The 27,547-nt window shown below is 40.8% G+C and overlaps 1 protein-coding gene across 1 annotated transcript; it reads left to right on the forward strand.

Moving 5' to 3' along the window:
- The first annotated feature begins 2,145 nt into the window (after positions 1-2,145).
- SPMIP4 (sperm associated microtubule inner protein 4) lies at positions 2,146-26,896 on the forward strand. Its single transcript, XM_055707657.1, is given in 20 exon segments — positions 2,146-2,326; positions 5,460-5,582; positions 8,235-8,338; positions 8,340-8,389; positions 12,589-12,668; positions 12,671-12,764; positions 13,784-13,852; positions 20,709-20,779; positions 20,782-20,883; positions 23,095-23,136; positions 23,139-23,174; positions 24,312-24,418; positions 24,420-24,481; positions 24,677-24,764; positions 26,062-26,139; positions 26,141-26,210; positions 26,438-26,481; positions 26,483-26,645; positions 26,648-26,706; positions 26,708-26,896. Coding segments are annotated over 20 exon segments (1,812 nt in total).
- Positions 26,897-27,547: the final 651 nt, after the last annotated feature.

Here is a 27,547-nt window from a genome sequence, read left to right on the forward strand (position 1 = left end):
TTGTGCTCTCAAGTCTGGGATAAATCTACAGTAACCACTGGAATCCATGGATTGATTGATTGATTGACGTGGCATGGAAACTGAGTGCAATTTAACATGTAGATAAGTTGAAGAATCACTGAAGGTGTGAAGAAGCCGCCACATGCATTTACACAACATTTTTCAGTGTGAACAGGCCAGAAGTGAGGCACAGGCCCTTGAACTAAAACTATTTTAGTGACTAGAAAACAAATTATCCTTACCTGTTTCTTCTAACATGCAAGTCATATCTTTGTATTCCGAGTTATGATGAAAAACTAAGAAAATTGTGTATAATTAATTTGATAAAAAGTCACATGCTGTACTCAAATGAAAGATATAAATACATTGTATACTGAAGCACTAGCTCGGAGACACAAAATTTTATCTTTTCTCTAAGGTAAAAGCAAAATATTTGGGATTATGGAAATGCAATGCAAGTCTGAAATTCCCGTCGCTGCAAAAGTGGCCTGTGGCCACGAGAGGGCAGAAAGAACGTTCCTTGTAAAGCTGATTTTGGGGAGAATCATGTATTACAGAATTTGGGCTGTAAATCGCCATAAGAAGCTGCTGGAAGAGTTAAGAAAATGCAAACTAGAAAGCTTTTGTAAAGCTAACTATCTCATGAACTGTCAACATTAACAAAGTCTGGTCATATTCAAATTTCCATCTTCAAATAACTATTCCTAGAACAAGTAAATAAAAAAAAAAAACCAACCAAACACAATGGCATTTGACATAAAGCCTGAAAAGAGCATTTCTTGAAATGTGTATTAAGCTGTCTAGCACTGCTTTCATCATCTTAAGGACAGGAAAACGTATAATTTCTTACTTCAATAAACAGCTTGCTTTGGCTCTTTTTGGATCCAAATGCATATGTAGTTCTCATAACATCATGGCTATCAAAATCCTTGAGAAATCCAGAGAATGACATCTCAGTCCTCTTCCCTGAAATGCTGATATTCCTCTATTTTCTCCACCACAATTAGAGGAAAAATATGAATTAGAGAAATTACTTTTCTCCCTATTCAGCTGAGCTGGCCTCACCTTCTTTCTATCAGCCCACCACCATGTAGGTAACAGAAATACAGCTTTAATCAGTTAGAAGAGATCTTTCTATTTCCTGTTTCTACTGGCTGTATCACATTACACCACCTGAAGCTTATTCAGTTTCAGCATGGGGGGGTACTGGTTTAATAGCTGCCTCTGCAAATCCTCATCTTTTCTGCATTAGTCAACAGGAAGGTTAAAAAAGTTCTGATTTGACATCACACGTCTACCAGAGCCAAACACAAATGACTCTTTTATCTGTCTGTCAGAGCCATCAAGTGATTTTATTCCCTGAGAGCTGAATATTTTGCTGAAGGCGGCAGATTATGCTTCCAACGTGAGGTGCCTTGTTGCAGGGCTCCTTCTTCCCTTTGCCCTAGCAACAGGGGTAGTTTTCCTTATCCCACTTCCCACATAACTGCCACAGCACGGGCACATCTTCAACAGCCCTTGACTGTGGGACTGTAGGAGCAAGCAGTCAATAGGGCACTGGGATAAGAGAGGAAAACTGTGGGCAAGCTCTTAAGAAAAGCCGTGGAGGGTTAGAAATGGAAAGCCTACAGAGGGAACTCACTGCAAGGCATCTTTAAATGCTTGAGTAGACAGCTTAGTAAAGTTGTCAGCTTGTAATTGTCATTTTTAGGGTTGCATTGAGGTTACCTCTTCTTGGGTGTCCTGAATAGTCTGGGAAGAAATCTTAAATGATCATGCTTCTTAATGCTACCTCATTTTTGCTTTTGCCTTCTGACTTCCACAGCATTTCCGAAGTAGAACTGGTTGTAGTAAGCTTATTCTTTATATTCTTTATGACACAAGATGGTACCAAAAGTCCAAGAATACTTTACTTAGCAGTCACAGAAAAGCCTTTTGAACACACCTACACAAGTCTATGGGCCCTGATGGGATGACTGTTGATAACATCTCAGGGCAGCTCTAAACCCTGAACAATTGTGGCAACTGTGAGAGGTGTCTGAGGACGGGAAGGAAACAAATGCCATCTGTATCTTCAAAAAGGGCAGGAAGGAGGACCCAAGGAACTACAGGCTGGTCAGCCTCACCTCCATCCCTGGGAAGGTGATGGAACAGCTCATCCTGGAAACCACTTCAAAGCACATGAAGGACAAGAAGGTGATTGGGAGTAGTCAGCGTGGATTCACCAAGGGGAAGTCATGCTTGACCAACCTCACGACATTCTACAATGACATGACTGACTTAGTAAGCAAGGAGAGAGCAATGAATATTGTCTACCTTGACTGCAGTAATGCTTTTGACACTGTTTCCTATAAAATCCTCATGTAGAAGCTGATGAATTCTGGTCTGGATGAGGAAACTGAAAACTGGCTGAATGGCTGGCACAGAGGATGATGATCAATGATACAAAGTCTAGCTGAAGGCCAGTAAAGAACAGCGTACCCTAGGGGTCAATACTGGGCCCAGTCCTGTTCAGCATCTTCATTAATGATCTGGATGATGGGGCAGAGTGCATCATCAGCAAGTTTGCTGATCATAGAAAAATGGGAGGAGTGGCTGATACACCAGAGGGTCATGATGCCACCCGAAGGGACCTCAACAGGCTGGAGAAATGGATTGACAGGAACTCATGTAGTTCAGCGAAGTTAAGTGCAAAGTCTTGCATGTGAGGAGGAACAACTCCAGGCACCAGTACATGCTGGGGGCTGACTGGGTGGAAAGCAGCTTTACAGAAAAGGACAAGGGCATCCTCATGGACACCAACTTGGACATGAGCCAACAACACACCCTCACCGTAAAGGCCAATGGTAGTGTGGAGTTCATGAGGCGTGTGCCAGCAAGTTGAGGGAAATCATCTTTCTTCCTCCCTATTCAGCACTGGTGAGGATGCACCTGGAGTACTGGGTCCAGTTCTGGGCTCCCCAACACAAGGGAGAGATGGAGCTACTGGAGAGTCCAGAGAAAGGCCACTAAGATGATGAAGGGTATAGAACATCTCTCATATGATGAAAGGCTGAGAGAGCTGGGACTGTTCAGCCTCAAGAAGAAAAGGCTCGCTCAGAGGGGATCTCATCAGTGTGTACAAAGATCTGAAGGGACATCACAAAGAAGATGGAGCTAGGCTTTTTTCAGTGGTGCCCAATGACAGGACCAGAGGCACTGTGCACCAACTGAAACATGGAAGGGTCCACAGGAACATAAAGAAGCACTTTTGATTGTGAGAGTGACTGAGCACTAGCACAGGTTGCCCAAAAAGGCTATGAAGTCTCCCTCCTTGGCAGCACGGTCCTAGGCAGCCAGCTTTAGGTGGCCCTGCCTGAGCAGGGTTGGATCAGATGACTTCCAGAGGTCTCTTCCAACCTCAACCATTCTGTGATTCCCTAATTTTGTGATATCCATCTTTCCCTGACCCTTTGTCATGGAACAGTCACTGTAACCTGGTAAGGGAGCTATACAGAGAGGTATCAGGGACCTTAATCCTCCCAATTAGAAGAAAGTCACCAACCTGGAGATACAGATGGCAAAGATACATCCAAGTTAAGTACTGATAGATTCACATGTGGAGTGACCTCCTGTGTGAAAAGATTTAGAGGGTAGAAGTAATGTCCTAAGCCTTTTTCCTCCAGTCAGCACACCCTCTATAATAACAAAAAAGGCAGGTCATGGCCATAGTATCTTAAACCACAACTCTAAATCTTCCATAGTATTTTTCTGGAAGGAAATAACAGAGTTTTTCAACAGCTGAGTAATTAATGAAATGAAGGAAAAGTTTCTGCTGAGCCTTCCCATACATTTAGCTCTAAACTAAAATGAAGCATGAAAAAGAAACACTGAAAATATTTTTTTTTCAGAATATATTAAATTCGTGAACTCTGGGAATTACTGATACAGCTATATCACTTGTACATGGCACAAACATTAAAGTATAATTCACTTTAATGTGATGGCCAAGCCATCCATGTTAAAAACAAACCCGTGGTCCAAAATCATAACAAACAAATTACCAGCTCTACTGGATAATAATAACATGACAGTGCATTTAATAGGTATTCAGAAAAGCTATTTATGTATTATCACTTGCCAAAAGACTTGCTTCCAGCTTTCTTCACACTGCTTTTCCAAGAAAAGTAAGACCTCCAGCTAATTTTGCCTATCTGCTGAAAGAAACAACAGAACAAAAGCACTCTTTTCAAACACATCCATTTATTTTGATGCCAATTCAACTCAAACAAAAACCACATTGAGAGAAAAGAAAAGGTCAGCAGAAAAAAGTAAAACAGATCAAAATCTATGACCACATCTGTCAAACACAGGAAGGCAGAAACACCCAGCAAGCCAATTAACCAGAATCCAAACTCCACCAGTGGCCAGGTCCAACTGTTTTGAGGGATGGTGTGAAAATCCCACACAAGATTTAAGCAAAGAAGAACAGTATCTCCGAGAATAAGAAGCAGCAATTCACAGACATCCTGCTGCTGTGCTGCCTGCCTTACTTGAAATGCTCTAGGCTCAGCCAATTTGTTAAGAATTGAACTGACACCCACATGACTTTACACAATTCTTTCTAATCAAATTTTCTGTAAAAAAATTCTAAAAACCTTTTGGCTTGGCTTGTGGCTATATTTACTGCTTTATTCAGGACAGGTAAAACAGCACATTACCTACTTGTATATTGGATCCCAGCCCTCAGGTATGCTCTAGCATCCTTCCTGCTCGTGCACTAAGTAACAATCTGCTGCCATCACCAGCTGCCTATTTCCACGTATCACCCCAAAAGATCCCCAACACCCTCTCACTGTGATGTTAAATACTACCAGAGCACAGGCCAAAGCATACTCACAGAGCACTGCACTGAAAGAGAAGACAGGCTTAGTTCATAGTTCTCCCCTACACAGTTTTCTATTAATCTTTTTTTCTGGAGACAGACAGACAATAAAGCTTGGGATGAGATGGGCTACTCCCCAGATATGGTGTTCTGTTTTGAAATAATATCTCTTTGGGGTTCAGTAAACACAATATTTGAAAGTTACATTTAGAAATTAATTTTTACTTATATATCATTCCTCAGAACGTGAATGTATAATTCTCCTATACCTTCCTGCCTTCTCCCACTGGAAGCTTTTCCCCATCAAAAGACTTAAAGTAAGATCAGTCTCTTAGCTGTGGATTTCTGAAAGCTCTGGGGCTGAAATGTGAATGATCATACTTCCTGCTTTGAAGCAACAACATCCTGGAAACTAGTGATTCCCTTTGTGGGTGATTTCCGCTGTATCAGTAAGAACTTGAGGACTTTGGTCCTGCCAGCACCTGGTTCCACCTCACGTCATCATCTTTCGCCATTATCTTACCCTGTCCTACGGCTAGCCCTCTAGGCTGAGCGGACTCACTGAGCTCTAACTCCCTCGGCTTCTTCTGCCCAGGAATTGGGACAGTTTGCCAGGGAAGAGAACTGGACAGAATGTGGGTGTCCTTCTGCATGCATTGGGTGCGTCCAGACAGCATTGTTCACAGGGATGCCTTGACCCTGCATCCTGCTGCTAAAGGTAAGGTGTCAAGGGCTGGGAATTTCAGGTTCCCAAGCCAGCCACCTGGAAATGCTGTGCAATTAATGATGTCTCTGGAGCCACAGGCAGGTTTTAGGATCTGTGTGGTGGCTTTGGACTAGTGCAGCTGCAGGGACATGGGACGTACGTGTTCCAAACCTCTTTGATGAGGGGCTATGGGCTACGTACTCTACCTATCAGTGTGGCTGGTGTTGGTATGATGAGTAAGGCTGCAGATGGCTCTAAGTCTGCATGTATATTGTGGATTTGGAGTTGAATGCAATCTGGTGCTATGGATGATGGTTGAAATGCCAGGAGACTGGTGAAGTAAAATTGGTGGTGTAGATCCCTGCCTCAGCAAGCAGCTGCCATCACGGAGCTGCAAAGAGAAGCTATGAACCATGGCATCTCCCTATATATGCAACAGAGAAGGGCAAAAAAGTTACTAGTCACAGGCCTCAGCTGTAATTCTGGCAGCCAGAAAAACATTTCCCAGAAAGGTTAATAAAACTGGATAGAAAGAAAATTCTGCTAGGGTCTGACCAGTGTGGACTCAGTTTTCGGGCCGCTCACTACAAGGAAGACATTGAGGTGCTGGAGCACGTCCAAAGAAAGGCAATTAAACTGGTGAAGGATCTAGAGAACAAGTCTTATGAGGAGCAGCTGAGGAAATGGGGTTTGTTTAGCCTGGAGAAAAGGAGGCTCAGGGGAGACCTTATTGCTGCCTACAATGACTTGAAAGGAGGCTGTAACAAGGTGGATGTCAGTCTCTTCTCCCAAGTAGCAAGTGATAGGACAACAGGAAACGGCCTCAGTTATGCCACAGGAGGTTTAGACTAGGTATTAGGAAAAAATTCTTCCCCAAAAGGGTTGTCAAGCATTGTAACAGGCTGCCCAGGGAAGTCGTTGAGTCACCATCTCCAGAAATATTTAAAATATGGGTAGATGTGGTGCTTAGGACACATGGTTTAGTGGTGGACTTGGCAGTGTTAGGATAACAGTTGGACTTGGTGATCTTAAAGGTCCTACATTACAGAACCACAGCAGTCTTGCTGGAAGGATAGTCTGGCTTCTGTTTCTTGCCCACTTGCAGATTGTGAATCAACAACTCTGAACATTTTTCTCTTTGCAAGCCAGTAGTACTTGAATCTGAGTCATCTGTGTAAGATTCCCATAGTGCTCATGTAGATACCATAGCAGACCACCCAACACTCTAGCAACTGCCAGCATGACAGAATTCATTTGAATTTTTTCCCTCGAACATGCTACGTCAGCTACTTTTCTTACAATACACATGGCCCAAACCCCCAGACATCCTAGAAGAATAACATATTCCAAATATTTTCAAATTAGTTTCCTGTTTTAACAAAGCAAAGCAAAATCTTTTGTGTTTCACTGGCGTATGCTAGAGAAGAATACTAGAAGAATGCTAGTAAGCCAGGGCTTAATCAAAATATCTTTTTTGTCGAAGTTTTGCCAAAGTCACAATAGCAAACACGTACCAGTGAGATGAACATATATTGGTCCTTTCTCCTTGAGACTTTCCTCAGACTCCTCTTGCAGCTGTAAGACATATCCAAAAGCTGGCAGACCATTAAGTGCAGAGCAATGCAGAAGCGGCCTTAAGGTAAAACTCAAATTGTCAGGAGGTAAAACAAAGGCCTCTCAGCCTTTCCCATGTGATAAGCCATTGTTTTTAGTTAAAAGGAGCCTTGTCGCAGCTTGCAGAGAGAAGAGTGAATTCAGTGCTTCCCTTTGTACCTGTGAAGTTCTACTAAATGTTATTACACACCTCTGCTGGGCTCGTCACAGAGCATATAGGCTCCTGAGGGCTTTCTCAGGAAACCCAAGCGTTATCCCAGAAGCAGCAGGGCACAGACATAAGGGAATGCTCTGCTGGCTCCTAGTGGATATGGGGGAAGCAGTAGTGTTTGTTCAAAGACTTAATCTAAGAAATTGCTGGTGTTTTTTGAGAGAAGACTCTTGATGCTGTGAACCAGAGCTTCACTATGTAGAAAGTACAAGTCCTGGTGCTTTTCCCTTGCACAACAGTGCAGCTCAGAACAGAGGCAACTTGTTCAGATATAAATGCCTGCATAGCGTTCTAGAGAGCAGAGAGTTTTATATAATATAGCACCTCTCCTCACAAAGAGCTAATCAACCAGTGCTGAAATACAATTGCAATCAAGTGAACTGAGGACTAAAGCATTTCCCCTGAGCACAGAGGTAGAAAGGCAAAAAATCATGGCAATTAAAGAAAAAATTGTTTTCTGGTAAAAGTATGCTGGGTTTAATATCACCCTTTTCAGAGCGGGACTGGAGCTGTACAGTGAATCTGAATTTACCAGGTGAGACTTTCACAAGAGACTTTCTGAGTCCAAGTCCAAGCTTCCTCCTCCCATTACTTGAAAGCTTATTTCTAGCTTCTGTTTATCAGTAACACAAAGCAACAGTATCACACTTCTTTAATCCACCTCTTGTCTGTTTTATTTTTTAACCTGGTGCAAATAACCAGAAGCAGTAGTAAAAGCAACCATTGTTTCCTGTTGACACTCACCAGAATTAGGCAGAACTCATCTATGTTTCTTCCTTATCACCCAGATACACTAACAAAACCTTTGATTGGTGTTTTATCCCTATATCTTCCCCTAGAAGCTCAAATACAAAACATGCAGCTGCTGCATGACCTGCCCCACTACTATAGAGAAATTGAGGGAACTGAAATCCTATCAAGAACCTTTGAGTCCAATGAGGTATTAATTAACTCCACTTCAAATTCCTCCTCATCTAACTGTCTCATAAGACAGGTAAGAACAGAACTGGTAAAGGTAAATGATTCCATTAACAGTATCTCACATCCGTTTACTGTTAGAAAAAGTATTTTCTAATGGATGTGTTTTTCTGGCAAGACACATTTTTTTCTTTTTGTTTTAATGAAACAAAAGGTTTTCTACTTTGCGTAATAGTCTGTCAGTTCCCTGGGAAATATGTTGATTACAACTGAAAAGAGGACTGCTAAAATATGTTATACTGTGGCTTTAGGGCTCAAAATCTCCTGAAATAATTTTCATAAAGAATAAAATCAACATGTATATTGTATTTGTAATTTGGAAAAAAATGAGCATATTTCACAAACTGATCACCGTCATTTATCATGTTATCTGTGATCTAGTCCTGTTTTGAACTTTTTTTTTCTAGATCACAGGTTGACCTAGAATTACTGAGATAAACTTCAAAATTAAAATTTAAAATTACCGGCAGCCTGCATTTTGCTTTTGTAGTCATCTAGGTGTAATCATGAAGTTTCAGGAACCAGTATATTTTTTTACTGTATTTTACAGGCCAAATTATACTGTTAGCTAGGGGGCAGGATATGGCAGAATTCCTGCAGTTTTTAAAGTTCTGGAAAGCTGAACCTCCATGTTGCTTAGTACTCATGATAAGGGGTTTTTTTAATCTAAATTTCTATTTTTTACACACATGACAGATTCCAGAGTTAGCCTCAGCCCTCCAGTGTTCCTTCATGTGAGATTTTATCTCTTTGGTTAGCAAAATCAATTCTGATTTTCCATCTTACTGACAGCCATTTGGTTTACTAACCACTACTAACTTCTGTTATTTGTAATGTCTCATATCCAACATGTGAATTCCAGTCAAAGTATTTTGATATTATTGGATTATCACACTTATCAAACTGTGTCTTGATGCCTCCCACTTAACATATCTTCCCTGAGGCAAGTTTTTTTTCTATTCCTTGCATTACAGGAATACGGGTGCATTGCCATCTGAACTATTTTAACTATTAACACTTGAAAGTTTACTGAATTATAGGCCTGATCTATATTTTAGTGAATGTACAGGAAAGATTCATGTTGGCTACACATGTTACCCAGCCAAAGGAAAAATTAAGCTCAGGCTGCCATGTCAGGTTCTGAACGTACCAGCAAAGTATTTTTCAGATGCCAACTATGTTAAACCCAACTCTTAAAACACAAAAAAGAAATAAGCATGGCCAGGTCATAACATTCTTCCCTCTGTGAACAGGAAAATCTGTACTGTAACACTGGCAGTGAGCTACATTTTTCTGCAGATGTAAACACACACTCACATGGACTCACAGATTTATATCTGAAAAGAAGGTGGCTGCATGTTTTACAATATCATATATTAAAAAATTTTTTTCTAGTCACATAATTACAAGCAAATAAATCCATAGAACACAGTTGTTCTCAGCTTTTAAAAACAGTGCATTCATAGATTTTATTACATTATTGTCTTGGACTAGAGTATTTGTCACCAATATTTGCACTGATAAACTTTGACAAACTAGCATTGATAATGCTGTGTTATATATATATATATATGTGTATATATATATATGCACACAAAGAAAGTACCCTAAGGATTTTACCCTATGATCAGATAGTCAGATTCAGCATTGATATACTAAGTTGATGTATGTATTTATTTATATGCTTATTGAGCATGAGTTAATTTTAAAAAGTTCAACCATTCCCACCCCCCAAAAAATTCACTGAATTCTAAGTCAGTATGTTGCTCGGTGACTATGTCTGCGTTGGCAAGTATTGTGGACTACAGGAGATGATGTGTACAGTGAAACAGTTGGTGCAGAGGATCTGAGATCCAGAAAAAATGCATTTCAGGTGGTCTTTATTTTGGATTACCTCTAGTGTGATCCCAGCGACTGAGGATCCATTTGTGGCTGTGGTGCCCTTCTGGTGCATTCCTGGAGTACATCTTTCACTTGATTTCATCCGAAAAGCATTCCAAGACCAAGACACTGCAAAATAGAGACCATTGGGAGATTTATGTCAAAGTGCACTCCTGATCCAAATTAAAATGTCAGTGTGAATTCACCCCACGTGAAGTCATACAGAGGCAGGTCCTAATCCTATCCCTTTAAGAACTCTTTCAACAGACCTTCTGGAAGCTGCTGGCAACATGTCCTCTCAGATGTGTTGGCTTCATGCAGTGATCAAATCAGTTACTGGAGCCCTTCACAACCTCACAATACAAGACACTGTATTCATACACTCTGGCTTGAGCTCCCCTCAACAAAACGAAGGTGAAGGGAAAAATATAACTTTTTAAAAATAAAGGAGGCACTAGCAAACTGATGTTCTGAACCCAGAACGAACATTAGTGCTTTTATTTTTTTTTTTTGTCAGAACAAAAGAGCCAGAAAGCTAGAAGTTAGTTGTCAAGCTTCAGAATACATCTACAATTGTGGAAGTCAGAAATGGTAATAGTCTCTGCTAAGTCATTTTCTACATTGCTGAGACTCTTAAGGATTGTTCATGATGTGCTCTTTAAAACTCTGTTCACTCTAGCCCTCTTTCAATATTCTCTGGGCAGAGACACTTTTTTTCTGTGTCCTTGAGATCTTCATATCACTGGATCAATATCAGCTATAAATCTGTCTTTGTAAGAAGGAGACTTTGAAACATTTTAAGCTTAACAAAGTCCTGTTTGGGCTGAAGAGATCATCATACCTTTGTGTGCAACACTTCTCTTTTCTGTCTAAGGTAAAGTGGTAAAATGGTATGGAATATCCCCTTGGCTAGTTTGGGCCAGCTGTCCTGGCTGTGCCCCCTCCCAATTTCTTGTGCCCCTCCAGCCTTCTTGCTGGCAGGGCCTGAGAAACTGAAAAGTCCTTGCCTTAGTATAAACATTACCTCGCAACAACTAAAACCATCTCTGTGTTATCAACATTGTTCTCACACCAAAGCTGAAACACAGCACTACACCAGCTATTCTGAAAATTATCCCAGCTGAAACCAGGGCAAGCGGCTAGACCACAGTCAACAAAGGCACTCCTACTGGTCTGCAACCATGTCCAGCTGCTTCACTCATCAGTAAGGAAACACCCAATATCAGAAAAAGATGGTAGTAAAGATGAGGTCTATCTAAACCAAGAATCAGGGCCACTCGGTGATGGGAGGGCTGACAACAAACACAGACCCAGCTGCTGGTTCCCAATCCATTCACCTAAACATCACTCCCTGGTTTCACAGGAATGAAGACTGCACCCCAATAAAATATCCTGAGGGTGACCACCCCCATCACATACCACAATTCATTACTTCCTTGACAAGGTTTTCAGAAAATCCTGGACAACAGAGTGAGATTTAATCACTCACTTTGGCTCTTATACAGTTATAAATCCTAGAATATCTCAAGTTGGAAGCATCATTGAGTCCATTACCTGCTCCTCCCAGGACTTATCTGCTTAAGAAGAAGATGGTTAGTTGTGCATATGTTCTCCTGACTGGAAAACTGCTGCCACCCAAAAGAAAAGGAAGCTTTAAAGTTTCTGTGAGTTTGGTGTCCATATTTACAACACTGTAAACCAAAACTTTGTAGAGGTGAACAAGCATCCAAACAAAGTAAACTGCTTGATTCCAAATGACATGGATGTATGGAAATGTACTGAATAACCTCAGCCACCAGCACCTCCATGTGAAGTGCCTGATGCAGCTTGCATTCAGTGTGAATTACAGCTACTAAACAGTAACATTTCTCACCCCTCTCTAGAGATAGAGAGGGGAGGTTTGCAAAGGCACAAATAACAAATTCTGAAATCAGTGCGAATTAGATGCTAAGGCTTCCATCTGTGCCATTGCATATATTCACTGTCCATATGCCACTTACGTAGTACTGAAGGGACAGTGCAGGTATCTACATGCTGGCAACTGAAAAGCAGTTACACTGTAAGATGTAAATGCTGCATCTATCTATCACCTTCTTTCTTCTTCCCACCGATCAAAACGCAATAGACTTGATTCAACCTTCATTAAACAATTGCCAATCACCATTGTACTTCCCTCTCCTAGTGGCAGTTCACCATAATAGCATTACCCAGAAAATAAGGCTGAGTAATTCAGCCAAGAAAATAAAGCCAAGTTGCCGTTGTTTACAAGATCTCAAGTACCCATCACTGTTGCTGCCAATAAAGGTCACTTTGGGTTTGTTTTTTTTCTTTCAGATACAAAGAGTTCAGGGAATCCCTTCACTGCTGCAAGCTTCCTTGCAGAGCAGAAAGGACGCATGGAGGAGCTGCACTACCTGTATGCCAGAAGACAACAGGGCAAAGGATAAGTCTCCATGTGCATTTGTCAAAGGACATCAACCTTATGGTAGTGGTATAGACCCTTGGCCAACGCAAGCTAGACATATATGTCTCACAGTCAAAACGTTTAAGTGAAGTGCTTTTAACAAGAATTGCAACAGACAGCTAACAGGTTAGACCGAGATGTGCAAATATCTGCATTCCAGAAACGGGCAATTTAAGCTTCTACTCTTTTCACAATGCCCTAAATATTAATGTGGGAATATACTGGTACCCACAAATCTCCACACAGTGTTTTGCTGAAACACTTAAAAGTTCTAAATTTCCATATTTATTTTTTGCCCATCATTTGGTAATTATTTACTGTTGGCTATTGTCCCAAGCAGCCTTCCTGACCTTAAAAATGTCACTACTGGTCTAATTTACACTAACCACAAATCCCATAGGCATAAAAAAGAAGTCACTGCTCATCTTTTTCAGAAAGCTGTTGTAAAAGAAGAGATCTGTCTAGACAACAGCTAAGGGGAAGAGCTCTGGGGTATGCCTTCTGAGTCAGGGCTTTTTGGGGTTGGGGTTACCTTTTTTTTCCTGATGTCCCATACTAACAATTGCTTTGTTTTCCATTGTTTAAACTCAAACACAGGCATAGTGGCGTCGTCTCTTCAGATTCTTTCCAGTGATAAGCACCACGCAGTTTGGCTGGATTCTGGGAGCTTTTTGGCACCAGAAAGAGCAGAAAGTGATCCCTATAATATAGAAATAACTACTTATAGGGTCAAAAGTTAGAAACTGCACCGATTCAAGGCATTCCCACAGCTCCTACCAAGTGTTAGGTGTGTATGGTGAGGGGCTGTGAAGGCCAAGCTTTCACAGGTAGAAATGCTCAGTGTTCTCAGGAACTTTGGATTCAGTCATGGGTGCTCTGCGCCTCTCAAAATGCAGCCATGCATGACTTAGATTTCAGAACCCAGGACAGATTTCCACACTGGCAGCATCTATGAGTTTGGATATTAAGAGTTATATGAGAAATCAAGACAAAACCATATCAAATTATTTGGATTTTTATAAGCAAATAGAGCGTTAGCTCTATTTATGCTTTCTCTTTGCACAGAGGCCTTCCCACTGAGGAATACTATGATGTCACAGCTGAAAAAAGTGATGTGCGTATGAATGATGAACTGTAAGTTTAAGTTGTGCATTAACCAAATTGTGAATTTAGTGAATATAACAGCAAACTGAATATTCATTCCACTCTGGTGATATTACACACATATGATATGAACTGCAGATATGATAGGAAATCTGAAGGGCCATGTTCTGTAAAAAGGATTAGCTAGTAACAAAGGAGAGCAAACACAGCTGGGATAGAAATTCAGAGTACAGCTTTGTGCCCCTCCCATTCAGTATCTCTTCAACAAAGGTCTCTTGAGTTTACTTTACAGGTTGTCCACATCTATCAATTTGTAATACTCAAAAATAGTAGCCTTTCTACTAGTTAAAATCCAGATTAAACTGAACACCATGTGTATTTCACTCCATTCTTCTGGTGTGTGCATATACGCGTGTGTGTGTATGCATTTTTGGAGAAGTCTTGGCAAAGATTATTTTCCTCGCTGCTGCTGTTCGGAAGAGCAGATTGAGTGAATTTGGCTGCTGATGGAGTTCTGCAGTCCAACGTTTTGCCACTTGATGGCACCAGCAAAACGCTTAAATTTGATCAAACTACTGAGACTTTAGATTAACGTAGTTTGAAGTGTTAAATATAAATTCTTCCTAAGTAAAAAATGAACAAGTTACAACTCTTATATTAGCATTGCTAACTTGAGCATATTAGAAACCTGAGAATAATTCTGCGACAATTTCTCAGTTATCTTTATAGGGCTGTGAGGGACATCGTTTGAGCCCACCACTCTCCCTTTAGCCTCCCTGCATGTGAAGTACTTGTCCCCATTTCGTGTAAACTCAGACATTCTAGAAAAGCAGGTGAGCTAACCGTAAACAGGCCACAGAAGCTACACGAGGAAACCTGCAACCCTGCTCTTTGTAATCCACTGCTTTTCGCAGGCTTCTCTCTTTATTGCCTCATTACAGCTTGCAGCACAAGCAGAAGTGAGTGTGATCACCTACAAGAATGTACAAGCCAAAACTCCTTTTTACTGGGACAGCTCATGGCTTTTGACCAGCAACGCACATTGGAGACATTGGCTGTGCTTCTTCCGCAGAATTTGATTACAAGCTACAAGGAAGTAGCAAATTTCCCTGCAAGCTTCTTCCTACAAGTTTCCTAAGCACTAAGTGACAAGAACTGGCCTGTGTATTTTCGTAAGACAATGGAACACTTTTAAGGCTGTTTTAAAAGCAATATCCATGCAAAGTGGGCACTTTCATGTTGCACAGTCAAGCTGGGTGGTTCTGTTCTATTACCTAATTCATCCCCCAGAAAACTCCACTGACTGCAGTAGAATGATGCCGGGGAACAATTTGGTCTACTGCAACTTGCTAGTCAAGTAAGTGTCCTGTTACGTGACATTTATATTGGTATCCCTGAAAGAGCAGAAACACAGACAAATAGTGGAGTAAAATTAAAAACTGCACTTCACATGGGGTAGGAGGCCTGATGTGTTTTCAGTAATTCCTATGTTGGCCAATATCAAATGTTTCTTGGTTATGGATGCTATGGGACTCATCCACTTGACAGCAAGAGCATTCCTCGTGCCTGTTGCTCACCAAAATGGATCATCCATGTACACAGGCTGAGGCAGTGATCACAGCCTGTTTCTGGGGATTTGCTTCCTTAAGAGGAAGGAACCAGGGACTGCTGTGAGTTTATGCCCTTGTGCTAGCTGTACAAGGAGGAAGGAGGTTTTATACAGGAGTATATCAAACTCTGCCCCCATACATACTGAAAAGTACACAACTTGGACTCTGAATATTTGATCAACAGCACACTAATGTACTTTTTTCTCCATTATTTTAAAAGCACTCACATCTTAACCTGAAACATGCTGTGTCTCTAAAAATATTTAATGATCTATGCTTTGTCTTAGTTCGAGCATTTTCTTTTCCTATAAGGTTGCATTTTCTCAGTCTTCAAATGACTTTTAATTGAAGGAAAGCATATATATCCTTTAAAACAAAAAGTGAAACACACACACACAAAATAAAATCTTCCATGTTCACAGTCCAAGGTCTTTCAGAGAAAATATCCTTCCTGCTGTCAGGGGCTATTAAGCAGTGACAGCCACATGGAACCTTTCCTGAAAAATGCCCTCTGAGCGGTGCTCTGCAGGCCTGCCTGGGAGCTATTGACACTCGGTTTATTTACCTTATAGCCTGTGAGGGCTCCTTTCAGCCATTACTGTCTTTTGTGGGAAATTAATTACCAGGTATTTGCAATAACTCTGTACACTTTCACGGAACAACTACGCTTTTGCCTTAAGCATGCATACTACATATCCTCGTGCAGTTTTGCACTAGAGTGAATCAATCACTGGGTTTGAGCAGATGTGCTTTTGTAAGTGCATTAGCAGTGGGACACACACATATGCCCTCCTTGTCAAATGTACTGGAGAAAAGTAGTTGCCTCCTCCCTTCTGAAGGTGTAGTAAGACCCTCAAGTTCATGTCAAACAAAACTGCAAAAATCATGGAAGTCCTTGAGAAACACCCTTCAGCCATTGCCAAGAACCCTAGTTATGCACACACAATACATCAGGCTAGAGCGTTTGCAGCTGTCCTTCCACAAATAAGTCACACCAACGGGGTTTTCAGTAGGTTTAGTGACAGCACAGACTGAATGAAAACTGGCTTTTTTCCATGTGGCTTTTAAACTGCTTTCACTGTTTATTATGCCACACAGCACTTACATTCCTCTGTCTGTCCCCTACCTCCTTGATTGCTGGTGGTTCCCTGACCAAGCGGGTTTTAAGGTTAGGCAAGATAAGTGATTGCCTCCCTTTTACGAGTAAAAGGCTCCAGAGAAAGCCAATTTACACATGTGAAATGTTTTATTCCCCAGTCATAATTTCCTTCTTGTTAAAACTGGCAAGAGTGATACATCTTATTCTCTTAATTTACTGAGTATGTGGGAAATTAACGGGAAAGAACAGCAAAAAAATTCTCTGGCCTGATCTAGAAAAGAAGCTGATGGTCACAAGGCTTCCCACACTGCATCACTTTCAGGCCAACACCACAGCTGAGAGAAGAAACAGATCTTCAGAGGCTCCTACCACGTGTCAGAGAATAGAAAAACAGTGGTAAGTGTGAGTCCTCAGGAAAGGTTACACCGGTTCCAATGTGTCTTTCATTAGCATTACTGAACAAGTGTGTCTCTGCACCTAAGTGCTCTCCACTACATCAGGAGGGGAGCTGCAGAACTCCTGCAGGTGAAGCCACTGTGTCCCTAAGAACACTCTCATGTGAAACTTGGCTTATGCCTATTTTATCAAAAAGTGTTTGAAGAGTGCCCACAGTGCACTCATGGCTAGGGAAATAGGATGGTGTCCATCTGGACCGCTCCCTGGATTTTTTTCTGGGGCTTTCCAAACTGGGAGGGTAAGTCACTCCAGCTTGAGTCTGACTTCTTTTCAAGAGACTTATAGTCTCCATATCCTCTGTGGACTGAACATAAAGGTGCAGATAACACAATACTGAGCGACTGCTTCTTGTGTGATACTGGCAGACTTCAGTAAACATCTACAAGAACTCCAGAAAAAGCATCTCAGTGCCAAATTTGAAAAAGCTGCTATTCCTTTCTTTCTTTCCAGCCAGAGCTCTACCTTTCTATACTGACACCCATTCTGGGTGGCTTCAGGCTTGATTGCCCAGTTTAAGTTTTAAAAATAGAAGGAACACTCTAAACAACTGTCCACCTTTGAAAATGCAAAGCTTTGCTGGCTGTTACAACCTGAACTCACAAAGCTTCTCTAAATCATAGTAGAGTCATGAAAACGCATGTTCATCCTTACTTTATTGCTGCTTTAAGTTTAGGTATTATAATGAAAAGTGCTCTACAAATTCAACAAAAAGTTCTCTTAAGAACTACTTAAGTAGTTCTGCCATGCCAGAGCACAAAGCAGACTGACTGTCCTTATTCATGCATATTTGTATCAGGAATATGGCCAGTAAATGCAATGAAGTATGTTAACAATTCACATTGTAACAGCGTGAATGGAAATGGCAAATGGAAAAGAAACACTAAGGAAGTATTCTCCTTCATGTCTGCAGAACCAGTAGACATACAGCACCAGTTCTAACTGTACAAATGGAAAATTAGTTAGAAGTATCTGTGGAATAAACTTTTAAAGATTGCTGTTCCGTAAGTATGGCTATTTCTGTAAAAAACTTGATTTTCAAGACAGACACAAAGGTTGAATCAGAACCCCAGGTCATCACAAATGTAACAATATACAAATGGTTAGCAGAATCCAAGACTTGGTTTAAGTCCTGTTGTCTTTGTAGTATCACTGATTAAAAATAGACCTTTTGTTCGGGTCATCTAAGGCATGAGTTATGCTGGCATGGTAATTTGTGAGATAATCACACATGTTGATTGCACCGAGTCCTGTAGCGTCACAGCACAGATTTCACAATGAAAAGCATGACTTCTGTATGTTGTATCAGAATGTGTGAACAAAATTGAACTGGCACTTGAAGTTTATCTTCAAAACACTCATGTCATGGAAAGAAATAAGCACAGGACTGTATTTAAATTATTTGAGCAAGGAAGCATATTCCCTCTTTGTAACTGTGCAACACCTATTTTTACAGAGACTAATTAAATGATGGAATGGCCAAGTTGCAGCTCTTGAGTCACAGGTGACTTGAAGACAGCTTGGGTGCAGCTCCCATGCCGTGGCTAGGTCCTAACCCAGGCTAGAGTGATCCCCAGCTGTGGGAGGAAGAGAGTTCCCATGGGAACTGCTAAGGCTGAAATTATGGAGTCCCCATGGGGCTTATTAAACATCCCACATGGCTTAGTCCTCAAACTAAGTGGAGGAGCCCTGAGAAGTTATCACCATCTCCAGCTTGGGAATGAATCTGGAGGTCCCTCTCCTCACTGGGAAAAACAAAGGGGTTTAGCAATATGAAGATTTTGGTACATGGCTTGAAGGATCAAGGACCTTTGTGTGATCACTGTACAAATAACAAAGCCTAAAAAAAAAGACTATCATCAGACAACCTCTCCTACCCACATACGGTAAAGACCCTTTCAAACAAGAACTGGTAAGCAAGCCTGTCTCATGAAACACATGAGATTTTGGAGCTCCAGGTGAACCACTTAGAATAGTCCTGTAATACTGTATTTCAGACATTTTAATTTTTTTCATTATATCACAAAGAACCATTACGCAAATTAATTATTTTTTAAATCTTAGATATTTTTCTGACTTGGCACAATTGCCAAGAGACTCTTGGCTAGACTCAGTGATGAAATTCTTGCCCTTTAAAGTTAGTGTTTTCTTTTGATTTTTTTCTTAATGTATTTGAAGCATACAATAAAGTCTCCATGGTAAAATATAAATGATTTATCAGCATGGAATAAGTTTTCTCTGCAAGTATAAACATAATATGTTTTTTGGTTTACATTACTGATAAAAGGATTTATTTTTACTAGCACATACTATTGTTAATTAATATAGAGCTTATTACACAAAAGTGTAAGAGGCTAGATATTTCCTCACTCCTTTTAAAAAGACATTCTACCCATCACTCGTTCCTAGTGGCTTTTCAGTCTTTGGCATCTGGCAACACAAAACTTTCCTCATGTAATGAGTGGCATCAGTAAGAATATTGTCTGCATTGTTTGCACAATGATTTCTCCCTAATGTATATTGATTGCACTGATTCAGATAAAGTATGGGAGGTGCAAATGAACATGAGTCACTTCAGGTAACATTGTTTTTCTTCCCTAATATAGGCTCCACACACCACCAGACAGTTTGGCCTAAGTCCATTTCACCTACATTCTATCTTATTTTTCCTTGATGAAATAAAAAGGCAAGTTGTTTCTCTTATAGCTGTAATTGCACATTGCAGGGTCTTTGGCAATAAGCAACAGTAACACTATGACACAAAAAGACTCTCTCATGAACGAAGCACGTAACGATAGCTTTAGCCAGTTATCAGTATTTGCCTAGCACACCCGCTCTCCTAACAAATACTGACCTTGCTGACTTGCCTATGTGCTAATTGTTTTTTCTTGGCCGTGTTGTTCATGGCCTTTTTACCTAACGTGAATTAAAGTGTTTGGGAGCATCTACCAAGCACAGCTAAGGGATCTAGAGTATGCATAAAGCAGATTTATCAGGGAGAAGCCTTGGAAAAGCCCAGTTTGCTAATACATCTTGTTATATCATGCTCAGGAATGGAATTGATTTCGCTGCTGTGTAAGTTTGTGACTTTGCTTTATACAGCCATTGGGGAAAAGTGCTCTCAGTACACTGCTGTATACAGCTGTGGTAAAGTTTAGAAGAATCTAAACAGGGTGCTAGTCTCTTTTACTACGATAAACTGCTGCTTTCATTTTCCTCAGATTTCAAGATTCCCCTGTTTTTAATAACTTTTAAAATTATTCTATCATGAAAAACATGACATGTGGTATTAATGGTATGTGGGCACTCCATAAAATCTCATTTCTCAGTATCCCATAAAACTCTCCAGTTGAGCTTTATTCTCCTTCTTCCCAGAAATAAATGTCTTCTTAGAGGCAAATTTTGATTTCACAAGCACAAACTCACTCACTATTAATTGGAGCTGTGCAAGAACCAGAAGCCCACATTTTTTTACCCCTAAGCCTTATAAAAGTAAATGTGAATTGGTATGACCAGTTATGTACAAAAGCTGCAAGGGAATTATGATGGTGAATTATTTGCAAGACATAAGCAAGAGGAGATTAAAGAACTAGAGATACTGCCTTTCTGATTCTCACGTCTCTCCCAGTTCTTGCAAAGTGTTATATTTAATGATAAAACTCTGTGAAATGTGAAATAAAGAAATTTTCTTTCTGTCCTTCTTGACAATTCAAAACAACCCAAGACCACTGTGCCTGCCATTTCCTGCCTCTCATCCCTACCAGACACACATCTCTAAGTATGCCATGCTCCCAAACTTGAGGATCGAGGCACTGGGATCAATGCAAGCAGTCGTCAGCCTTTCCATCCCAATATCCCTACCAAAGCTTTTGATGTGGTTGCTCTGAGGAAGACCAGAGGTAAGAGAACTCCGCTGATTTACCATTTATTCTTGAAACTTAGAAACACTACTGAAGTCATAACTGTCTTCTACTGAAGTTTAACAGAGCTAGAATCTGAATACACCAGTGGTCAAGCTAAGCATATCGGCTTAAATTGAGAGCCTCCATGGAGGATACCTCAGCACTGAGAATGATGAATAAACCTGACTCATGACCACCTTGTAGCCTCAGAAGGCAACAGAGCTATTAACATAGCTGCTGATCCCCACAAAAGCAAGATGAAACATTTACTGTATCTGATATCTTCTGGCAGAAAAATAATTCTTCACAGTCCAAAACACTGGAAGAAAAAGGAAAAAAGTGCACCAGTGGGACCAAAAACTAGCCATTTTGGGGCCAAAGTCATGCCTGCCACACCTTTGCTGAGGACAACAGAAGTACCCCTGAAATGCACACTGAATTATTTAAAATATTTTACCACTACACAGATAGTAGAACGAGGTCCAGGGAGAAAATGCAACTCTTTCTATCCCTTACGAAGACTGAGATGAAGCCCTAGACATTAAATTTTTACAGAACACCATGTAAGCCATCATGAGGTGTTTGTTTTAACCCCAGCAGCATTTTACCCTGAGAGTGTTTTACATAATATATTGGAGGAAAAGGACATGATTTTTTTGTTCTTATTCTGCTTTTCCCTGGAGGCATTCTACTACATTGGGATTTTGACAGGTATTTCATTTTGGAAGACTTTAAAGATCACCTGCATGAACTGATAAGGAGTCCTTGGCAGCTGCTGACCACACAGGGTTATGGGGAATTTGAGACAGGAGAAAGCCAGCACCTATGTGCCATGGCAGTGCTTGCCAGGAAGGGTTTGGCAATAACTGTGTGAAACAGAAAAAGTGTGCACTGGCATGGGTAAGAAGCTTTTCAGTAGAGTAAAAGCTGACAATGTTAAGTACAAAGTCAATTTGTATTAATTAGCTGCCATTCCCAGTCATCGGCACAGCGCTGTATGGTTATGTATATAATTGGGTACACAAGTCATTTTTAGTAGACTACTTCTCCATCCAAACCCAAAATCTTTCCACAGAATATATAAGGCTAGGAGTAGTCATTGTTAGTCAGTTTTCATTGATCATTAGTCAATTTAAGAAACACTAATCGTGTGGAGGTGGACTTACAAAGCCTATTTTTGCACAACAGGAGGATCACCAGAGGCCAAGACCTATTTCCAGCAAAGCTTAGCAGGTTCAGAATTACAAGCTAAGGGGGCAGCTACCACTGGCACTTAAAAAATACTTTAACTTCATTTGCTGTTCCCTCCATCAGTTTGACTTCCTCTGAGATCAGGACACTTCAGTTCTCAACCACTGGAGGAGAAATCTCTGGTTAAGTACAGATAACCCAGACTATGCTCAGGTGACTTTTACCACCAGAAGGTTGTTTTTAAAAGCTTTGTGCCTTTCAACAGCTCACCTTTACAAAACTCAGAGCAGCCATTACGTAGCTAATGCTGACAGCATCATTCTGAGGTAAATAGGGAAACGGAGGCAGAAAGACTGGAGATAAAAGCAGTGATAGAACCAGGGTTGGAAATTAAGCTTTCCAAGCATGCACTGCAGCTTCATTTTTGTAAGACATCTAGTAGCACTCAACTATTCCTCTGATGGTGACATTACAAGTTCAGAGCCAGCTTCACAATTCACCAAGCTTTATTGTTTGTTGTTGCTGTTTGTAAAAATCATGCACAGAAAATGCAGTAAGAATCTTCCCTGCTGGTGTGTGAATCAATCCAGAGCTCCTGCAACTGGCCACAGGCAGATTGCCTTCTGCATAGGCAGTTTTATCTGGTGTAAGATCAAGCACTCAGCTGCTTGTCACCACCTCTCTGCCTGAGACAACTAGTTTTGCAGATCTGGTGGTGCAGATAATCACATTGAGCGCTTTCAAAAAGACAGCTGGGTAACTTATGCTGCTTAAATGGGTAATCTGATCTAAGCCTTCTTGTTTTGTACCAAAAGAGTGAAGATGAGTTCTGTCTGCAGATCCATGAGGTCAGCCTTGCAATGCAGAAGCAACATTAGCAGCAGCTCACAGAAAAAACCTCTTCCACCAGCACAGCCGTCTTTACAGTGAACATACATCTACAGCCTAAAATGCAGACCTATCTGTCATTCTGATCCATGGTATTCCATTAGAACACATTACATATTTCCCCTGCAGGTACTCCATAGAGGTACAAAGTTATCGGTATTCCCTCTGAGTCCTGAAGAAGACTGTGCACTGGCCAGGACACACATACTCCGTATGAGTACATAGTTCATACAGAAAAGAGCAAATTGCTCTTCTTTTTCTTTTTTCTTTCTTTTTTTTTTTTAATTCAACTTCTTTGAACCTCCTTCTTGGGAAACATTTTTACACAGAGCTCCTGTACTGTTCCAAACACTTGCAGGCCATGAATTAGACATCACACATACAAAGAATGAAAAGCTTCAGAGACAGTTTTCAGCCACCTCAGCAATATGTAAACAAGATCAGAATCTAGCAGGCTGTCCTGTGACTTAAGTCCTTTAAGTACTAACTAGCTCTCATAGGCCTAGCCAAGTAGCTCTGGAAATAATAACAAGAAGCAGCAGTAGTAGCTGCTGACCATACATTTGGGGGAGGGGGAGGTTTAATTCAGAAGCTGAGATTATGCTCTGCAGCCCTTCAAAGAAATGGTTTGGGCAGCAGTAGACCTTTCCTCCTCCTTACCTCTCCACAAGTCCAGCCAACACACTGATACGCTGGTGTCTCTATTTCCATGTCTTCAAGAAAACAGACCTCCTCTTTGCGGACGGTCTTTGACTCCAGCCATGCCTTCCCCAGTGTAATGATGGACACCGAGCTGGTCCCAGAACAGAGGAGTGAATTTGTTCATGAATTTGTTCACGTTTCTACTATTCTTTGGCTTGGCTAAACATTAGTTCTCTTCCCAAAGGGATGTAGCAAGTTTGATGACAGTTAAAGGTCATGAATAGTGTAGGAAAAAATAACAGTGAACAAAGAAAGATAAAGTCTTTGCAGACACATGGTCTCGTGGATGTGGCAAGGGAAATATTAAGCAGCAGTTCATTTTAAGGCAGTCTATAGTTGTGACTACCAGAGAAAGTTTATATACCATGTAATGTTCTGCCTACCATCTGTGGCTACCATGGAGAACTTGATTCCAAGTTATCTGAATTGAGTTCAGCTGAATTATGTATTTGTTGAATCTTCCACTTGATTAGTAATACTGTACTGAAGACGTTTTCCCACCACATTTTTACTTTTATTAGCATTTACGAAACAGATAACTGGGGAGGGGAGGTGACATGACACCTGTTATTTGAAACCTTTAAAATAGTCTTTTCCATCCAGCACACATATTTGGCTTATACCTTAACTATTTCTTCTTATACTTCAGCTTCCTAAGTTTGCTGAAGAAAATGCAAATCCACCAAAGATAGTGGGTCCCAACTCCACTTTTAAAGAGCTAAAGCATAACCTCTCTCCAAGAACAACCAACAACACTATGAAACTCTGAAAGGGCTCTGGGGATCACAATATACAGTCAGGACTTCACAGGTAAGCATTTAGGATAGAAATGAAAGACCACAAAGTGTTAGCCCCTACATTTCTCAAAGAAATTTATTTTTTGCCATTTAGTAACAAAGGCCACACAAACTTTAAATTGTTTGAAGTTTTTCAGCAGGACTGTGCATTACTTCTGATTTTCCTAACCAATAAAAACATGTGACAATAAAGTATGTCTCCATTACGGAAGAGGTCCTATGAATCCCCTTAGCCTGGAAAACTATTACATGGAAGTGGCTGGCAGATTAACTGGAGAACTAGTTGAAGACATGGAACTGGTAAGTACTGCATTTACTAAGAATCTCATGCTTCCACCACAAGTAATACTGGCAAGACTATTACCAGATTCAGCTAGCAGAATTAAGCCTTCCCTGTAGTAATCCTTAAGTGCAGGGCAAAGCTCACTCTAAATCAGAGGCAAAGTTCAGTACACTAAACCAGTCCTGACAGCTAAATCAGCTACTTGACGGAACTTCTGTAATGGATTAACAACTTGTTTGAGGTTTTCAGTGGAAAAAATTATTGTGATTATCTGCTTATTTTTTATCTCATCATTTAAAGTTGCCACCAACACATGATGACACAAAACGACCTTTTGCCTTGATAAGTAACATGAGTAACAGTCTCCATAAAATGACTTGGCAGCTCTCTTGTGAATGGTGCAGCACTGCAGAGACTGAAACATATTGGCTAGATGTTCAGATGGTATTAATTAGGACAACCCCATTGAGCTCATCAACTTACTGTCTTTATTGCACATTGTGCATTTGATAAGTGACCTATTACCATTGCAGACTATTGCCTCCTGACTAACTACACCAGTTTAAGTTTGGCACAGTTTCTGTGATTTCATTCTCCTCCATTTATGTGAGTAATTTGCCCTTCTTCCTTAAGGGTAAACAGTAACATTATCAGATTCTATTTTAACACCAAGACTTACTCTAAAGAATATATAAAACTGTATCAGAAAACTCCATGTCTATTTCCTTCAACGATTTTTATATTCTGTGTGATCTGTATAAAAGTGAAAAGATACTATTTGTATTAAATGCTGCTCGTGCAAATGAAGCATAACATGATACATAAACATAGCAAGTCAAGTTGAGCTGCATTTTGCTAACACATCCTTACCTGCAATAGCTTAAACCATTCAGTGACACCTGCATTTTGTCATGCAGAGTACATACACAGGTCTAATTGACTGTAACTGACTAAGCAATTCTGCAGTGAAAACAGAAGGAATGGATTCCTGCTCCGCTGGCTTTACAGCGCTTCAGGGTTCAAACTCAACAGACATACAATAAGCAAGGCTACTCAGTAAGATGCTGTCATTTTCTTAGTTACAGTCCAAAAATGGCCGTGGATAAAAAGTCCCCAAAATGTCCTGCTTTTTTTCTATTGGATTAAAAAAAAACCAAACACCAAAACCAAGTATCTGGGCTGCTTCACTTTGCCCGGGAGACCCCTAACTGAGCCATTTCACTAGTGTCAAGCAATTGTCTGATAAAATAAGCAGTCTCTGCTAAAATAGGAAACTTAGATGACTGTGTAAATCCTGGTACTTCCTCTATAGAGAAAGGAAAATTTCTGCCTAGTCTCTCACAAGTGAGACCTCTTGAAGGTCACACTGCATGTTTACTTCAAGGTCAACAGTCAACATCCCTGTGAATCAATTCTGCAAGAACAGTACTCCTCCAGTTCAGATGCCCCCGCCTTTATTCAGGGTTCCTACTATCACATCCAGCTAGCTACTCAGGCACAATGCTAAGTAAAATAAAAACAGTGGCCAGTCTAGGTCAGGAGCATAAAGAGACAGAAAGCACAGACCAGAAATGGGATGTGAGCCAAAAGCAGGCCACTCTGTCTCAGACATGCTATCAGAAAGTTCATCATCTGGACACAAGGCCACCAAAAAACAAACTTCACAAAATCACTGACACATTGTAAACAGAAGCATTGTACAGGGGGCAGCTTTCAGGAAGGCCTGAACTTTTAATTCCTTCCAAAATCTGCATATTCCCTTTCGTAAGAAGATTTCAAGCCCAAACATTTGGATCGTAATATAATACAGGAAAATCCAGTTAGTCTAAGTCAGACAGGCTTAGCACTGGATGTGAAAAGTCAGGAAAGTAGAATTTTGTTGCACAAGCTTTGGCATCAAGTCAGCCTGCATGGAGACCAGAGGACAGGCCAAGACAGTAAGTACTCCCTGAATGGATCCCCTAGCTGTGAGGTTCCTTGGCACCAAACAGCACGGTCAGAGCTGCAGCATTCCTTCTCTAAGACAGCAGCACAAAAATGTTTTTTATGATTCCATGAAACAGGAGAGACAAAAGACCTCAGAGATAACATGACTGAGGGAAAGAGACACAAAATCCATCATTTCCATGCTTTTTATTTCTTTAACTGACAGATTCCTTGGTCCTTTAAAAATAGAGTAACAAATATCAAGTAGCTCAATACAAACGGTCTGGTTTGTTCTCTAGTCCTTTCCCAGAAAGCCACAATAATTTCAAACAGTAAAGAGAAGAGCAGTTAGGGCAGCCCAGGACACGTGCTGTTTGAGAAGACTAGAAGAGCTTGCCTTGGTCTAAACGCTGTGAAAACATGAATTTTCTGGAGAAACACACTGGTAGTTTAAACACTGGTTACAGAAAGAGCTGGTTCATTAAAGGCCAAATGGATTCACAAATGAGCATTACAGTCTGACTGGGAATGAACTTACGCTGGGAATCACAAGATGATTTTTAATGGTCACAGCAGAGAGGTTCAGGAATAGTGCCTCAATAGATGAGAGGATCAGAAAACAGGCTGCTTCAGAATGGTCCTGACTGGTTTATGAAAAGAGCTAAGACACAGTTGTCAGCAACAGCTGGGAATCACAGTTACTGGCCCAATAAGGCTCTTTGCAGACCCTCACAAGCACCAAGCTTCCAGGTCAAAAGGATCCTCTGCTAACCTGCAGGGAGTCAAATGCCAGTTATGTCAGCCCTACCACACATACACAGGGACAAACATGATGCTCATGAGCTGTGGAATCTCTTTGTGCACAGCACATTCC

This window comes from Falco cherrug, chromosome 4, assembly GCF_023634085.1.
Source record: "Falco cherrug isolate bFalChe1 chromosome 4, bFalChe1.pri, whole genome shotgun sequence".
NCBI classification, from domain to species: Eukaryota; Metazoa; Chordata; class Aves; order Falconiformes; family Falconidae; genus Falco; species Falco cherrug.